The 19,948-nt window shown below is 33.8% G+C and overlaps 1 protein-coding gene across 4 annotated transcripts in view; it reads right to left on the reverse strand.

Moving 5' to 3' along the window:
• Positions 1-19,948, reverse strand: part of LOC111045197 (proton-coupled folate transporter) — a 40,077-nt gene that overhangs the window by 15,886 nt on the left and 4,243 nt on the right. For all 4 annotated transcript variants that reach the window (XM_039420362.1, XM_039420365.1, XM_039420364.1 and 1 more), the window contains 5 exons: positions 18,392-18,566; positions 14,944-15,129; positions 12,942-13,229; positions 8,650-8,751; positions 622-759 (listed from right to left, as the gene is read on the reverse strand). In XM_039420362.1, the coding sequence (XP_039276296.1) occupies positions 622-759; positions 8,650-8,751; positions 12,942-13,229; positions 14,944-15,129; positions 18,392-18,566 (889 nt within the window). The remainder of the gene's footprint in view (positions 1-621; positions 760-8,649; positions 8,752-12,941; positions 13,230-14,943; positions 15,130-18,391; positions 18,567-19,948) is intronic.

Raw genomic sequence — 19,948 nt, forward strand, 5'->3', positions numbered from 1 at the left:
TTATTTTGGCATAAATCGCGAAAAAACGCATATTAGAACAAAGCCAATGATATTCTGAATATATTAAAAAAAAACTCCAATGAAAAATTGGAAACCGTTTATGATCTGGAAAGAAAACTGAATTTAGCACTTCAACAACCCATAACTCGCTTTTATTAGACCACTTGAAAATTTCAGTTGCCACTTTTTCTCACTCTTATAATGATCTCAACAATTATATTGAAAAAGATTATCCAATTTAAATAATGAAAAAAAGTGTACCAAACAGCCTTAAAGTCTAGGACTTAGCTAAGTCCCGAGCTCGGAAACCGGCCCTAAATCTTCATTACAATTATTAAACTTGAACTTCAATCAAGCAACAAGTATTGGTAACTAGCAGTTAACCCGGGCTTCGCAGGGGTCTAATTAAAAACTTGACGTACTGAAATCTTTAAGAACTGAAAATATACCTATAACCATCCTCGGTAAATTAAGAATCTATATGCAAAATTTCAAGTTAATCAGTCCTGTAGTTGAGGCGTGATGATGCGTCATTCGTGAATTTCCTATCCCGTACATGTATAAGCCAATTCTTTCCCTTATTATATTATAGATAGATATAGATAACAGTGTATAACTGACCACAGTAGAGAGTGGAGCGCTGTTGTGCCAGTGAAAATATCACTCTGCCAGAAGCATGGGCCAAACAACCAATACTGGCCACAATTGTATCCCTCATTCCAAATACTTTTGTGAATAGAGGAGTAGCTGCCAAAAGACCTAAACAACAAAATCCACACTTCAAATCAAACAAACCTTTTGACAATTATAATAAAACACAACACCCACATGTTATAACTTTCATCAAAACTGAAAAATCTGGTGTGGCGCACTCACACAACTTTCATTGCCGTTATGAAAATTGATCACCTGACGCTAGTGTTCACGCGCATCTCAAGTCTACTATTCAAAGATCTGAGGCAGCTGGTGACAGGACAATAACGCTGCAGACACACGAGGTCTGCTATCTCTTCATAGTGAATGATTTAATAGAATCAACAGTTGCCAACAGTTTGCAATTGAATAATCTTATTTTCTCGAATTTCGAGTTTATTTTCAATTTTAGGTAAAATGTTACTGAACATTAATTGTAGAGATTTTTATGCTTAATTTTTTCCACTTGAAATTTTTTGATTAAATTGTATCTGAAGCCTGATAATTGGGAATCTAAAATCAAACTTTGCATAGATGGGGCGGTGCTCCTGAAATTTTTACAGATATGGGACTTGTGGCAGTTGATAGAGCTTATCAATGCATTTTTTAGGTATGAGTTTGATCAAAATCGTTGGAGCCGTTTTCGAGAAAATCGCGAAAACCCCTGTTTTTGACAACATTTTCGCCATTTTGCTAAACAATAATTTCTGACGTTGTCCATAACTATTGTAATGTTGAGCGGCAATAAAATTATATTTATTTATAATTTTAGCCGCCATCTTGAATTGCATTTGATCGAAATTGTTCGTGTCGGATTCTTATAGTGTAAGGACCTTAAGTTCAAAATTTCAAATAATTCCGTTAATTGGGAGATGAGATATCGTGTACACACACACACACACACACACACACACACCACACACACACACACACACACAGACCAATACCCAAAAACCACTTTTTTGGACTCAGGAGACCTTGAAACGTATAGAAATTTGTAAATTGGGGTACCTTAATTTTTTCGGAAAGCAATACTTTCCTTACCTATGGTAAATAGGAAAAGGAAAGTAAAAAACTAATCAAACAAACTTTTTGAAAATCATAATAAAACACAATCCACAGCACATTCCTAAGCAAGAAACCATTTCCGATTGCCACAGTTGAAAATTAACGCTTGCCGTTTGAGAGTACTCCAGTCAGTGAGTGAACAAAATTGTTTATTTACTTAAAAAATAGACTGCACGTATAGTGAGGTCCACTTTATAATGGCAGTGTTTGATTAGCAATGGTATTGCTATCCTTGTCTATCATTCAGCAAAGCGGATAGAACTATCTCTTTCTCGCTTTGATCTGTTGCCAGATCATCTTTTAACAATGAAGAATTAATAATTAATTAACAAAATATTTCATATTAATTACAAAAATTCATTATAAAATTATTGAAAAATATTATTTCTTGTTTAATAAAATAAAAAAATTCAAAATTCAAAATTTTCTTTATTTGCAGAAACCCTTGAGGACATCAAGGGCATTACACAAGTCAAAGATACAATCAACAAAAAACACATTAAACATACAAGCAACAGAGTCTCACTATTAACTAATAAGAAAATCCAAATAGCAATCAATAACAGTCTCAATACATTAAACACATTACAGGAGGTAACTACAGTACAATTATGATGAATTGTCATGGAAAATATTCATAGAACACACACTTTCATAATACTCTTCCAATGTATAGAACGCATTCTTTAACAGGAATCTTTTGATAATTTTTGAAAATACATTCAATGGTAAACTTTGCATCCTCTCAGGTAAAGCATTGAAAAGCTTAATAGCTATGTAGTAAAATGTTTTTTGTGACCTAGAGTAATTGCAAAAATTTATAGCAAGATTGTTCTTCCTCCTGGTATTATATTTATGACACACACCCTGTTGAACATATGAGCTATGGTTTTCCTTAACATAAACTAAACATTGATAAATATATAATGAGGGAAGTGTCATAATACAAATGGATTTGAAACTCTCTCTACAGTGACCTCTGTAAGGAAGACCACAAATCAATCTTACCGCTTTCTTCTGCAACCTGAATAATTTACTGCTATATTTCTGAGAGCCCCAAATTAAAGTTCCATAGGACAGATGGCTGTGCAAATGTGAAAAGTATACAGTTCTTAAGACCTGTAAGTTCACAATTGTTCTCAACTTTCTCAGCATAAAAAGTCCTTTACTCATCTTATTCGCCGTTTTATCAATATGACTGTTCCACTTCAATTTTGAGTCTATGATAAATCCAAGAAAATTAACCATGCTTTGGCCACCATCATGTAAACTATTGCTATACGAAACACTGAGCTTTTGAATTTTATCTGAATTTAGACACAACAGGTTCGCATTACACCAGTTCTCAACCATAAGAGTCATCTCATTTATTGGTCTGTCGTTAGTTGAAAGGGTCTTTGTGCTAACACAAATCGCTAGATCATCAGCAAACAGGTATCCTTTAGCTGATGGTCCAATTACTTTTGGCATGTCATTTACATAAATAATAAACAGAATTGGGCCTAAAATAGAGCCTTGTGGCACACCATAGGAAACAGGCAAGTAACTAGACTCATTACCATTGAAAGCTACCTTTTGCAACCTATTGCTCAAATAAGAACGTATGAGATTGCTTGCAGACTTCTCAAAACCATAATACTCCAGTTTGTTCATAAGAATTTCATGAGATACCGTGTCAAAAGCTCTTGAGAGGTCAAATAAACTTATTTCAGTTGGATTTTTCTTCTCCAATGACTCAATAAGAAAATTAAAGAGAGAAACAGTTGCTTTGACAGTTCCCAGTCCTGCTCTATAGCCATATTGGCAGTCACTAAAAAGACGATTGACTTCAAAATACTGAACTATTTGTTTATTCAATACTTTTTCGAACACCTTGGAAATAATAGGAACAAGTGAAATAGGTCTGAAGCTATTGCACTCAGATTTGCATCCTTTTTTGAATATGGGAATCACTTTTATACGCTTAAGTGCATCTGGAAAGATGGAGCTCAATATACAACTGTTTATAATATGAGTCAAAACATCACTCAAATAATTCATTCCTAGTTTCACAACCAAGGTGTTTATTCCATAAACATCCTCACATCTACCTGCTTTCATGGTATTGATAGCGCTTTCAACTTCACCCTTACTAACTAAACTGAACTTAAATGAACAAGATGGTTTTAAGCTACTACACAAATAGTTGGTAGAGTTCTGGCTCCTCACTTTTTGAGACACATTTTTTACAATTTCATTGATCTTATCAACAAAGAAATTATTAAATTCAAATGGATCTAATTTGCTATCAGATACTTTGATTTGACCCTCTTTATTACATTCACTATTAATAATACTCCATATCGCTTTACTCTTATTGCTAGAAGATTCTATGAAGTTGTCATTCTTTTTGCGCCTAGTTTCTTCAAGCAATTTTTTAAACGATTTCTTATATTTCTTAAGCAGCGCTTTAGCATGAGATGAACCTGTTCTTGAGTATATATCATAGAGCCAGTCACATTTATCCTTTAAGCAATTCAACTCGGGATTGTATACTCTATTTTGTTTCGGCAAAGTGGTCTTATACCTAACTCTTTTAAGCGGAAAAGCTTTATTTATTACATTTAAAAAAATTTCGAGAAAGTAATCAACCTTCATGTCCAATGAATTATTCAGATAAATTTTATACCAATCTACAGCACTCAGTAGACACTCATAAGCATAAATGTTTTTGTTATTCATGCTACGCACTAAACGTTCAACTGTTGCTGCATCTGTTTTTTTCTTAGTTTTACCTTCATTTTTACATTTGACTGCTAGAAGAAGAGCCCAGTGATCAGAAACAAGAGTTTTTACTATTTCACAAGACAAAAAATGATTTTCCACATTGGTAAAAATGTTATCTATGCACGTGTCATAATTTTTCCCAGGCCTAGTAATACCCTCAAAACAATAACTTAATCCATAAGATAAAAAAATATTTCTCAATTCAGAAACAATGTCACCTCTTTTCCTGAAATCAACATTAAAATCTCCACAGAAAACTATTTTAGAATTGTGTTTACTCAAATATTCAAGAATGCAAGCCAACCTTTCCATGAAGATCATAAAACACTGCCGTGTATTATTTGTATTAGGTCTATATAGCGATACCACTATAGTATTATACTCGTTTAGCAACACCGCTGATACTTCAATAACCATTTCCAGAGACATACTGTTAATAACCTCAAGTGGCTTAAATGTAATTTTGTTTTCAACATAAATAATTGAACCACCATGTCTCCTGAGAGACCTACAATATGAACTCGCAACTGAGTAATTTTTAATTCTATACAACTCCACCTCATCAATTTCGAGCCAGGTTTCAACCAAGCATGCAATATCAATCCTATTAGAATGTAAATAGTACTCAATCGAATCCAACTTATTCCTAAGACATTGCACATTCCAGTGAAAATACTTCAAATTACTACTATGAGTGGGTTCAGAAGCAGGTGGAAAATTAGAGCTACGGTCCTGTTTTCTATTACCTTCCAAGATTTTTCTGTTAATACTTATATCAACAGGACCAACCACTAGTTTTCCGGGGAGTTGAGGTCATATTCAAGACCAATAACTTCTTCATTTATCTTATTTTCCATCAATCCAATAATTTTTTCCGTCATCCTCTTCTTACCTCTCCAATTCAGGTGTAGCCCATGCCTGGTAAAATGTTCCCTCTTAAGGTCAGTAAGATCTATCACCTGAACATTATGCATTCTTCCACAATACCTTTTTATTTTACTATTAGTTTTCCTTATCTCTTTGTTTACACAAGACCATTCAGGTAGATCATGTCTTATAGGTATTGTTGAAATTAATACATTAGTGAAACTCAATACCTGAAGAAGGGAAAGCATACTTTTTAAAAAATTAGCGGCCTGATTACAGTATACATTATTTGCTCCTCCTACAATAACCACATGGTCACTATTGGTAAGATTACTAGTACCACTCTTAATATTATCTACAATTGGTTCAAATTTAGCACCTGGCATGATAAAGCCACTAGTTGAATTTTCCGGTACGGCTCCATTCAAACCATTCACCAAATCACGACCATGACTATCACCAAATATTCTAACAACCTTTCCAACTGTCTTAGTGCTAGCTTTCTTTGTGGATGTATTTCCAAGAGAAGTATCTCTATTCTTGGAAATTATTGTCTCTTTAGAGCTAGGATATGACATTGAGTTTTTACTGCATTGGGAATCATTGAAAATCATCAAGTCACAAGACTTGGGTTTTAAAAAACTACAAACTTTACATAGAATTTTCCACCTATATACAGTAGCATCAAAGTTTACATTAAGAGAGAGGCCATTTTCCAGACAGGTTAAACTCCTATTCATTTTCCTATATTTAAATACTTCCTCTAGAAAATACATAGCAAAAATTCCGCAATCGTAATTATTAGTCTGTTGAGGACATGGAAGGATAATTATTTCCTTGTAGTTTAAGATTGAGCCAACTCTTCTTATCAGAGACATGGAGATTTTCTCATTACATCTGTTCATCGAGTCCATTATATAAAATTTACAATTAAAAGAATCATAAATAACAATACTCCAATGGGAACCGCACCATCCGTCAATTGCTTCTGCCTGCCGACCGTCATTTATTACAAAAGCAGTAAAATTATTTTCTTTAACACTATTACTTATGAAAGATAAATCAGCTTCCTCATCATTGATAATCATTGCCGTTATTGCTGGCAGGACCACATAATTTCCAGGAAACGAATCAATTAAAAAACTACAATAACAATCAATGTCCGCATCCGAAAGGAGTTCTGTTCTAAGAAACTGGCTCAAACGATCTACAAGTGGATTTACATGTGTGAGCTTGTCAGTATTTTCCGTTTTATCATTCAATCGCGACTCACAAGATGATAATTCCATGAGGCGAATATCGAGATCCATAGAGCGATCAATTGCGGCGTTCCACTGTTCCTCCAATACCTTCATACGCGCTTTTAAATGTTCATTCTCTTGCTCCAAGCTGAGAGCAGCGTCATTCTCGGTATACGACACAACTTCATGCGCATGTTGACCCGTTACACTTCTAATCACAGAAGTATCTGAATTCGTTTTTATTAAAACAGTACAGTTCTTTTTTAGGCATTTCCACGTAACATCCCCTTTACCCGTGTATGAATCCTTCCCAAATTTAATACCCCTGTATAATATAGCCGGAATACCTTTGGCCGTTTTGCACTGCTTTATTGCCGAGTTCATGTTATCAGATATTCTTATATTATTTATTGATTGAAGAATAACACTGTATCAGAACCTTCCTAAAAACAGCATCAAGTGGAAAGCACAGCAATTCAAACTAAAAACCGCCTGCAGACTTTAAACCGTCTCAATCGTTGATTGGTCTACAAGCAGAGGCTACTTGGTTGGTTGCTAGGTTACCGCACGAGTAAACAAAAGTTACCGTTATTCAAAAAGCAGCTGATCGTTGAGTCGCAGAGAACACAGTCCGCAACACCATGTTATCTAATCACAGGACGGTTAGTTAGTGAGTCTCAAGCTGACAACAACTGCAATACAGTAATATACTTGTAAAAGCTATTCTCAGTTTCTCAACATAGTGCACTTGCAAAACTAACCTGCTTACTACACAAATAGCCAAATCCTCCGAAACACTTTGTGACAATAAGGTTTAAACATTCAGGTAAGTTACTGATTCAATTCACTTCTAACCACTATAACAAACGTCTGAAATCACCAATTCTATAAATTTTCTAGTTGAATGATATCGGGTACCGAGCTTCGCTCGTTATTTATTTATTGACTTTCAATAACCGAACACAATTCTGTTATATGATTGGGGAAGTACTAACAGGCACAGCCCAAAACTGTTTCTTTCCCGAATTTTGATTTATACACTATAAATAGTCCATAATGTTCCATTATGATTGATTATGATTACACAGCTGGAAATAATTCTGTCTCTCTCCCACACAGGCACACGCATCTTCTGTTATCCAGAGACGACGGAATTATCATCTGTTTTCAAAGGATGAATTATCCTTTTAATGTCGTTCAGCGAGTTTTCCAAAGAATGAGACCTAGTGCAATCGAATCTTTATATCATAAACCTACTATGTTCAAAATTTCGTAAAAATCGTTGGAGCCGTTTTCGAGATCCGTAAAGCATAAATAACCAGATATAAATATAGCCAGATATAAAAATAACCATATATATAAACACAGAAATTGCTCGTTTAGTATAATTGATTATTTTAAACAAGAATGAACAGTTAATATTACATCAATAAAACTGGATCAGCTACCGTCTATAGAAGGCATTGACAAAACAGAGGATCGGCAACATTTTTCTCCACTGCAATTATAACGTGGACCTCACTATAAATTTTAATAGACTCGATCAAAATAATCTGATTTGTTGGCATGTCATGGTATATCATAATATTCAAAGTTAATCATTATTTTACAGTTTTAAGTGATTAGTGAGTGTTATTTTTTTATTCAATTTGGTTTGTAAACAAACTAAATTAGAACTTTTTTGTTTTTAAATGTTTGAACTGAAAATTGAACCTGAATTCAAGTGTATGAAACATAACCTACCTTTTAAACCATTTATAGTGTATAAATCAAAATTCGGGAAAGAAACAGTTTTGGGCTGTGCCTGTTAGTCCTTCCCCAATCATTTTGAAGTATTGTGTTATGTTTATCAATAAATGGATAACGAGCGAAGCTCGGTGCCCCGATATTTGAATACAAAACGAACATGTCTTGTGCATTGTGGAGCAAGACGACATTTTAACAGGTGGTCATTAATATGATGAATTAATAATGAACTTGAAATATTAATTGTAAACAGAAAGCAGAAACTTACATACTACTATCATACTGGAATGGAAAGTTCTGAATTTGCTGAACTCTGATACAGACCAGTGGAACTTCAATTGAGTATACAGGAAAAATATGTGTTTCTCATCTGAAACAAAAAAAATTAAACTTCAATAAGCAATTCAAAACAAATAAACAAAATTTAAAAAATCATTTGAAAAAGGACACATACATTTCGAAACCAGTCATGTATAATTTAAAATGGTACTAGTTATTTTCTATAATCTACACTCTAATGAAGGAAAGAACTTGCTTAAACACGAACGGTATAGGAAATTCACGAATGACACATCATCACGTCTAAACTACTGGACTGATCTACTTGAAATTTTGCATATCGATTCTTAATTTACCAAGGATGGTTATAAGGCCTATTTTGAATTCTTCAAGATTTCATTACGTCAAGTTTTCAGTTTGTTTAAATTCAATCTATTTGTGCATTAATCTTCCGACTCATGTAATTCCAAGGAAAAACTTCAAATTTCAGTTTTCTTCAATCAAACCATTCAACAAATATTTTTTCCTACAGTTACCTTGAAAAGTGACCATTCCTGCACTGATTACAGAACGCAAAGAATCACTTTTCCGCTCTAGTGCGGAAAAAAAATTTCCTGCACTCCAGATTTGCAACATGGCAACACAAAATAGTTAGTAGGTTATATGGAGCACCAGTGCAGCAAAATCTAAATGAAGTTGGTAACAGTGACTGTGATATAGTGTTGTGGTGCACGTTATAATAATAACGATGGAAAACGAGGACAGCGACATGAGTGACAGCCGCCTTCATTCATTTACTACTACATTATTTTTCAATTTTATTTATTAATAATAAAATTACACAGAAAAATATTTGATGCATTTCAGGGAATTTTACCCATAATTACCCACTTTTCATATTCAATGGTAACTATAGGAAAAATTTAATGTGAAATACGTGCGCAAAGTTCCTCTGCTGCACTCAAGAAACCATTCCGCCCTCGCCTACGGCTCGGGCGTAAACGTTTCTTTCGGTGCAGCAAACTGTCACTTTGCGCACTAGTTGCACAAATAACTATTTTCCTACAGTTACCTTGAAAAGTGACCATTCCTGCACTGATTACAGAACGCAAAGAATCACTTTTCCGCTCTAGTGCGCAAAGTATTACTTTGCGTACTCCAGATTTGCAACATGGCAACACAAAATAGTTGGTGGGTTATATGGAGGATTAGTGCACGAAAACAAAAATAAAGTTGGTAACAATGACTGTGGTTAGATTTAGATAAGAATCATTTCAATGGCTACCCTACATTTATGATAAAATCCCAATCTAGAAATCCAAAACAAGAATAATGTTCATCTAAATCATAATTAAATAATCATCTTTTATGAATTCTCATCATTTAATAATAAATAATAGTTCTTTTCTATTGATAATTATTATTTCAACTGCAAGCAATGAGAAAAGTAGCAAATATACATTATAAAATTCGAATTTTGAGGTTGAATGATTACTGTTCGATATCCATATAAATGAAAAAAAAAAACATGAGAATACTACAATAAATATTCTCTGTTGTCTATGTTATTTTTATGAATATTTTTCAGTTTACTTTGAGCATTTTTCTCGGTAATTTGAGCAAAAGTCTAAATTTCTGAATCCTGTTTCAGTACTTTTTAGCTGGATGAAACAAACTTAGGTACGATTCTTCCCGCTAGGTCGCGCGCTTGTCGGTTCAGCCATCTTGCAGCCATCCCAATCAGCTGTTGGCATGTATTTTGAATGCAAATTTTTTGTTCTATCTGTATTTCTTCTGATTCTTGATTTCTTGAATGAATAAAAATGAGAACTTTCGCTAAGAATTTTCAACTTCAATTGTATTATTAATTTTTAAATGAATTAAGGTTGTTATCAATAACAGCATCACACACACAAACATTTGATGGATTTCAGCCATCATTTTACCCATAATCAACCACTTCTCATATTAAATAGTAATTGAATTGAAAAAATCTTTATTCATAAACATGTACTGTAGGAAACGTAGGAAAAGTTTAATGTGAAATATGTGAGCAAAGTTCCTCTGCTGCACTCAAGAAACCATTCCGCCCTCGCCCACGGCTCGGGCGTAAACGTTTCTTTCGGTGCAGCAAACTGTCACTTTGCTCACAAGTTGCACAAATAACTATTGTAGGCCTATTTCTAATTAATATAGGTCAATTAATTTTATTTGTGAGTATTATTCCTTTACTTATTCCTTATTTGTCAGCTATGAAGTAAGCAAAAGTAATAAGAAGTATGACAAACTGTTTCAAGCTTGTTTCCTTTCATGGTAATTCTATAACTTTCAGTGAGGTCCATGTTATAATGGCAGTGGAGAAAGATAGGAGAAAAACGTTGCTGATCCTCTGTCTTGCCAATGCCTTCTATAGACGGTAGCTGAAACAGGTTTATTGATGTTATATTAACTGTTCATTCTCGTTTAAAATAATTATATTTTATTAAGCAAGATATTATATTTTTCAATAATTTCATAATAAATTTTCATAATTAAGATGAAATACTTTGTTAATTAATTGTATTTCTACATTGATAAAAAACGATATCTCAACGTTGCAGAGCTAGAAAACAGCGCTTTCTTCTTTGTCGAATGATAGACAAGGATAGCAACACCGTTGTCCATCAAAATTCTGCCATTATAAAGTAGACCTCACTATAAATACTTGACACTTATTTTCGACAAGAAGATATATTTTTCAACAAATTAAATAATGAATTTCCATAGGCCTAATTGAGATTTTTTACTTTTTGTGCTTTAAAGTTTTATAATTATCTACCTTTCCATGTGTCCTCTAGTTAAAATTTAAGAATTTTTCTCAAGGAATTGAAATCTTGGTTGTTTTCACTAGAAGATGTTGAGTTTCTGTTTAGATAGTATAGTTACTTTTATATTGTATTTTTGATATTATCATATTGCAGTGAATGATACATTTATAAATTTGTCGAATACATTTATATATTAAATTTTAAAAAATAAATAAATAAATAAATGAACTAAAAATGAACTAAATTAGAAATGTTGTTAATTGAATATATTCCTACATTGTAGAATAACGATCTGCGGAGATAGAGAAGGATACACCATCTGCTTTGTGGAATGATAGACAAGGATAGCAACACCAATGTTAATTGAATACTACCATTATAACGTTGACAATAAATGTCTGTTTTATAATAAAAGGAATTGGTAAATCCAGGTTCTTGTCAACGGAATCATTCAATTTTTCAATTCCACCAAAAATACAAAAACAATACGAAGTTTTGACAGTTAGAAAAACAATCCTATACTATTGAACGAGCTGCTTCTGTTTATATTTTTGGATGTTTATATGTTTGTATTTCACCGGATCTCGAAAACGGCTCTAACAATTCTCACGAAATTCAGAACATAGTAGGTTTATAATATAAAGATTCGACTGCACTAGGTCTCATCCCTAGGAAAACTCGCTGAAGGACATTAAAAGGATAATTATTATTCATCCTTGGAAAAACAGCTGATAATAATTATTTCGTCATCTGTTGGTGATGTAAGTGAGTGAGCGAGTTTATGTGTGTGGGAGGCACTATGTCAAAATTATGACTCAGCTGTTGGACTTTTGTAATCAATCAATCAGGTACTTAGTGCCGGTTGCAAAAAAGCCAGGTTATTTTCAATCCTGATTAATTCCAGTAGATCCATCTTTTTGAAAATAATAGTCTTCTATGATTTGGTCCACGTGATGTTGATCAAGATTAAAATTTAACCGGCTTTTGTGCAACTGGGCCTTTGTGAGGGAAATTTTTGCATTCCTCTGAGAATTAATCCCAATTTACTGTGATTAGATAGAACATTTCTGTATGAATGTTATAATAATTTATTCTCTCGTAATAAATTTTTTATGCTTTTGTACTCCAGAGCGAAGCTCGGTCCCCGATATTAATTACTAGCAGGTAACCCGTGCTTCGCAAGGGTATTTTTAAAACTTGACAAACTGAAAACTTGACATAATGAAATCTAGAAGAATTGAAAATAGGCCTATAAGAATCTTCGGTTAATTAAACATTTATATGCAACATTTCAAGTAAATCAGTCCAGCAGTTAAGACGTGATGATTATATAGATTATTCTAAATGGCTATATCAAGTATCTTATTATTATAAAGCTGGAGGTGAATACTACTGGCATAAGTGAACACTTGTTCGCCAGTAGGAGTAGAGACTTATTATCTGTTTCCAAATCATAATTTGAGTTTTTTTTTACCTCTTTGGAATGTGTAAAGACCCATCGCACAAATGATTGCAATTAGAAGAATTCTTCGATTATTGGGATGTTTCCTGGTTAAAGTCCGCCACGTCTCCACCACAATATTCCAGTTGCAAACGCCCCAGAAGCAATGGCTGTCGCCGCTATGCTCGGCCACAGTTGAGTGGTTCGTCTTGCACTTCATTGTGAGGCAGGCATACAGAAACGCCACCACCTGTAGCGCCAACTGAATGCTAAACATTGCCAGGTACGATCTGTTGACAACGTTTGTGAAAATATAGGACCCTGGAAACAGAAAGAATTTCGTTACAAAGAAGTAACTGAAACTATCACAGATCATTTTACTTCATCATCTCTTTATCTCTTATCATTTCACTTTATCTTATCATTTTACTTGATGTAATTATTATAATGGCAGTTTATAAATATCAGCACCTATATAATAAGAGAGAGAAGGGTTGTGTGTTTGTTCGCATCAAAACATGTCAACTTGTGGATTGCATACTGGAAAAACGGAAATGATTTAGTTCTCCAAATTTTGAACATCGATTCTAAAAATATCAATCTCATGCATCTCCAAGCCCGAATTTCAATTTTCCTTCTAGATTTCTCAGAATGAGCGTTCAAATTTCATTCATGGGAACCTTCCTATTGGTGTCTGGATAATTTTTATCCGACCCATAGCTATTTCATTAAAGATAATGTTTGTCAATGTCGAGAAATTTCTAGCAAAAGACACGACATTTTCGACAGGCTAGAAAACATTCTTGTTCAAGAAATAAGTGAATGGAATTTCCTATCCCGTACGTGTTAAAGCCAATTCTTTTCTTTATCATATTATTGATCGAGCGAAGTGAGGTCTAAGATTCAAGTCGACGGTTTGGCATTTCTTTTAATGTTTAAATGTTTATATGTTGCGCATTTACGGCGAAACGCGGTAATAGATTTTCATGAAATTTGACAGGTATGTTCCTTTTTAAATTGCGCTTCGACGTATATACAAGGTTTTTGGAAATTTTGCATTTCAAGGATAATATAAAAGGAAAAATGAGCCTCTCTCATACGTCAATATTAGAGTAAAAATCAGACTATAGAATTATTCATCATAAATCAGCTGTCGAGTAGATTATAAATTGCATACCATGACGCATGCAATTCAATATCTCAATGTAATTTGGTAAAAAATCAGCTGCTGTGCAGACTATAAATCGCATGCCTCATTGAATACAATTTTTATGCACTATTAAATGAACTATTGATTGCGTGCAATAACGGGGCTGTCCTGTTGCCAGTATGACTTGAAGGAGATTCGCTTTTGATGTTAGCATTTTTGATACACCAACCCCAACAGTCATTAGCCATTTTCACACCGATATCTCGCCGACAAGATATTCAGACAGGATTTACTATGATGGACAATATAAGAGGAAGCTGCGGTTTATAACTGCGCGAGGTCTACTGTTCACAGAACTGTATAGACTAGTAGTTCTGTGAACAGTAGACCTCACGCAGTATTCTCATCCACAAGTACCTGATTGAAACTATAGACCTTATGGAAATACAGCAATAGACTGGCTTCTCCACACATCTGTGTAATCACTTGACAGCTGATTTATGATGAATAATTCTATAGTCTTATTTTTACTCTAATATTGGCGTATGAAGGAGGCTCCTTTTTCCTTTTATATTATCCTTGAAATGCAAAATTTCCAAAAAACCTTGTACATACGTCGACGCGCAATTAAAAAAGGAACATACCTGTCAAATTTCATGAAAATCTATTACTGCGTTTCGCCGTAATTGCGCAACATATTGACATTTAAACAATAAGAGAAATGCCAAACCGTCGACTTGAATCTTGGACCTGACTTCGCTCGGTCAATTATGTGTTTATATGTGACAATTATGTGATCGGAGGTTGAAAACAAAAATATGGGATAAATGTAGTGATAGAATAGTTTACCCAAAATAAAAAATATTTTTTTTTTTTTTAGTTTACCCAAAGCGACTCCAGTGGGCATTGGAATGAGATAGGCGACCTCGAGCAGTGAAATGCGGTGGGTTCGGCTGTCAGGGGTTGTGATGTCCGATATGTAGGTGAAGGCTGCCAGAAATATGGCCAATCCAGATCCGGTCATTCCGGCCGGAAATGTCGCTGTGTACAGGATGCTCTCAAGTGGCCAATCTGCAACCAAAAAGTACGGTTTACATTAGTCAACAAGTTTACTTGATTTTAAGTATTTGTAACGTTTGAGTTGATTGCGCGTTTTTGAAAACTTGAGCCCAGTTGCACAAAAGCCGATTAAATTTTAATCGTGATTAATTTCACGAGAACCAATCAGAGAAGCCTTTTCTGATTTTTTGCAACCCGCACTTAGAATCAAGTTTACTTGAATTCAAGTTTTCATACCCTCAAAAGTATACAATTATAGATTGAAAATGTAATTAACTTCAAAGGTTTCTTCTTACTTTTCATACGGTACTTTCTTAGCATCATAGTTGTCTCAAAATCATTTAAAAATTAAACTGGATATAAAAAACTGGACATACAGTAGTTTCTTCTTCCATTTAGATATATGACTCGAGATTTTATTTTTTTAGAATAGAATAGAATAGAATGTTTATTTCGCCAAAATTACATAATAGTTACAAAACATGAATGATTTGGCACAGCCAGCAAAGTTAAACTTGTGCGCTAGCTGTGAGTTCATAAAGCAAACAGTACGAAGTAGCCTATAGCAATACTGAAAAATGGAAAAAAATATATACCTATGTAATAAATATTATAGTAATGCTTCTTATAAATAATAATACAATACAATGAAAAAATAATACAATGATAAGAATTGAATAATTTCGTGTTAAAACCAATTATACAGGTGATAACCAAAAACAAGTCATACAGCCTACATTTAAATCTTCTAAATGCAAACTAATCAAGAAGAATACAATGAAAAAATGAAATTTTCAGTTGTGAGCACATCCCAGTGCTTAATGAATTTTCATAAATAATACAAAAGATAGAAAGACATTCAAAACTCAAAAGAATCATGAATAGATTTATTAACATTTAGGCATTGTAAAAAATATATTCTGCTCAACCCATACATTTATTTCCTTGATAAGTGCTTTAGTAATTTTTGAATTAATTAGTTTTATCGGAATTTTGTTTGAAAATATATTGCAAAGATAGGTGAATTGGTGTCGACAAACTACTAGTTTTATTAAGTTGATATTGAAATTATTTAATGTTAATGAACGAGTTTGGTACGGTATATTTTTAATTTCTAAATTACTTCTATTCTTATTTAAGTGCAAAACAATTCTAGTTACATACATCTGTCTTAGTGTGGGAACACTTAATTCTTCAAAAAGTTTCTTGCTTGGGTATCGTCTTGGTTTACCCAGTGCTGCCCTTATAAGATGCTTTTGTAGTGTGAAGACTTTATTAAAGTGACAATCATATGCACCACCCCAAGCTTCAATCGCATATTTCTGCTCCAGCATTGTTTTTTCATTTTTCAGTGGACTCGCTTACCTTTATTTTGAGTACCTATTCCTCTGTTTTCTTCCTTCCCCCCATTTCTCACTTACCTTTTTCCCCTCATTACTTCTCTTTTCTTCTTTGCCTGCCTATTACATGGGAAACCATAGTTGGCTCGGTATCTTCCTCTCTTTTTTTCTCTTCTCCAACACACCCAACCACAAAGCCCATGGTTTTTTATATTTGTAACATTTTATTGTGTTTTATTTGTTTCATAATTCTTTGTAATCTTGTTTTGTGTGTTTTTAATAAATTGAATTGAAATTGAAAAAAAAATCAAAATCATTTATTTGCCAATTATAAAGATAACAATAATAAAATAGAACAAATACTTCATACTTATACAGAATAAAAATATACTGCATACTTATATTTAGTTGTTTTTATACATTCTACATTGACTGCATGCGGCATTAGAATAAGATTTTGAGTCATAGTTATTCAAAAATATCGAAAAATCGATAATCTCTAAAACTTAGGTCGATATGAGAAAACTTTACTGAACGTTTTTTGTTGTTTGTTCACGTAGAGTCTATGGTCTTTGGCCGTAACACCTTTCGTGGGACACAGGCCCGGTTGTACAAAAGCTGGTTGAATTTTAACCGTGATTAACTTTACGAGAACCAATCAGAGAAGGCGTTTTTGAAAAGACGGCTTCTCTGATTGGTTCTCGTGGAATTAATCACGGTTAAAATTTAACCGGCTTTTGTGTATAAAGTGACAAGACTTTAATGTGGAATTGGATAGATTCCAATCCATTGGTGGAACAATACATGCGACTTTGAGAAACAGAGCCAGGAGAGAGACAAGATTCTGGCTATTCCAACGCTCTGAAACCTGGATACTTACTAGTAGTTCTGTGAACAGTAGACCTCACGCAGTATTCTCATCCACAAGTACCTGATTGAAACTATAGACCTTATGGAAATACAGCAATAGACTGGCTTCTCCACACATCTGTGTAACCACTTGTCAGCTGATTTATGATGAATAATTCTATAGTCTGATTTTTACTCTAATATTGGCGTATGAAGGAGGCTCCTTTTTCCTTTATATTATCCTTGAAATGCAAAATTTCCAAAAAAAAACTTGTATCTACGTCGACGCACAATTAAAAAAGGAACATACCTGTCAAATTTCATGAAAATCTATTACCGCGTTTCGCCGTAAATGCGCAACATATAAACATTTGAACATTCAAACATTTAAATATAAAGAGAAATGCCAAACCGTCGACTTGAATCTTAGACCTCACTTCGCTCGGTCAAAGAAAGAATGGAGCAGGCTACAGGCTGCCGAAATGAGGTTTTTAAGAGCAGTAAAGGGTGCACAAGGGAAGATAGGCATCATAATTTCGATGTAAGAAGCGAGCTCAACATAATCTCCATATGGCAACCTGCAACCAAAAATTGATGCCGTCAGACTTGAAGAACTAGACGGCTAATTTCCCACTTGTCTCTGTATCTCAAGAAATTGTTAAAATAGGCACTCGATGAGCTGAGAAACTTGACCAACTGATCTAATCATGAAGTGTAATAGCTACCTATTTTTGGACAATTTCTATCTAAATTTGGGAAAGGAACAATTGTGGGCTTTAAGCCTGTTGTTTTTTCCCAATAATTCATAATTGTGTAAGTATCAATGTATGAAAAATGAATAAATGTATGGCAGAAGATTGAAGAAAATCGACAAAACTGGAAAGATCAAGTTGAAAGGGTGGAGAGCGACAGGATTCCCATGGCATTCATGTCGTATAACCCGGTTGGGAGGAGAACGACTCTGTGTAAAGTGCTTAAATAAAGCGCTTTATTTATTATAGTGTGCAACACTTGAATAAAGTGCTTTCATGTAATAATTCTCAGTTTCCAGTGTGAATGGTAGATGAGGAACGCATTCTACTGACCGTTGACGATGTTGACAATGAGCATGGCCGCATAGAGAACAGCTCCACTGAGGCCCATGAGCATGGGCAATTTGCGACCGTGACGGTCACTCCACGCGCCCACAAACACACCCAACACTGTGGGCACAGCATGCATGGCCACGCTCTCGTACTGCCGGAAGTTCGACACCACCAGCTGCAACCACAATATTTATTTATTACAAAAAAAGAAAGAATACAGGCATTAACCCAAAACAGTCTTTACTACGATATTATATCTATACACAGAGTGAGTCATATGTATGGGAACCCTTCAATAAATTGGAGACTGTTTTGTAGATATAATACTGTAACTTTCAGGATAAGTTATTGGTCAAAAACTCTCTACCTTTTGACGTACAAATGAATTTCAACCCCTCAGAATCACCTCCACATCATCCCATTATAAAATATATATACTTCATTCCAAATTACCTGAAAATATAAAAAAAAACAGTAAATAAAAGAATTGGTCATTTAAAAAAAATTGTTGATGAGTGGATCTCTAGTATCAGTTGTAATGAACTAGATGATTATGTTATTTCTACGTATATCAATAGATTATGAGTTGTTTAAGCTGTGTGTGTGTGTGTGTGTGTGTTTCGGAGTGCATGTTGGCATCCATCTACGTCGAAGCCTGAAAAGTGTAAGTTACCTACTTGAAAAGATACTGTATTATACTACTAATAGGTATTTTAGATTTTATTATAGGTATTTTGTCGCTTGTTATTTATCAATAGTTCTAAAAGCTAAAATCTTTACTTTTCTATGATTTGTCTTTATTCTTACAGGTATAGAATACTCAATTGTATTTGGAACTCGCTCCTCACTCACAGGCATTTGCCCATATGAGGAGCCTTCTTCACATTTTATATTGTATATACAGAATGTCCCACCAAGGTTGTAACAGCCGTTAACCATAGATTCTACTCGACATTTCTGACAAAAAATGATCGGTAAACTTTTTTCCTATTGACCTTAGTTTTCAAGATATATCGATTTTTCGATATTTTCAGAATATGCCCACTTCTGGTCATTAAATACTCAATAACTCGAAAACTACTGGTCGAATTTCGATATCAAGGGTATTGTTGGAAAGAGAAAAACTTTTCAAAAAAGATTAATGTAATTTTATTTGTTGTTGGATATTTTGTAGTTTTTTATTAGGGCTTAACCTTAAAAAAATGTGCTATTCTACAAATTCAAAGTCAAATTTCAAACCGTTTTTTCTCAATTCTTCTCCGGGTAATTATAGTGGTTTCAATATTTCGAAAACTTCTCCATTCCATAAGCTTTCGAATGAGTATAAATTCGATAAGGTAAGTTCCATGATGAAGTGTTCAAAACTGCTTATATTTGGAATGAACACCTTCAAAATGAGGAAATTCACAAACAAGTGGTGATGATCTTAAGGGTGAAATCACCTGATTTCTCTGATAATATTCAGAAGTTTGAATAAACATTTTAACATTCTACAATGATATGACTTTTTCTATAACTTTTTCCATTTATTTCCAGCATTATTTCCTGTACCATAAA

The sequence above is a fragment of the Nilaparvata lugens genome, chromosome 2, assembly GCF_014356525.2.
Source record: "Nilaparvata lugens isolate BPH chromosome 2, ASM1435652v1, whole genome shotgun sequence".
In the NCBI taxonomy this organism is placed as follows: Eukaryota; Metazoa; Arthropoda; class Insecta; order Hemiptera; family Delphacidae; genus Nilaparvata; species Nilaparvata lugens.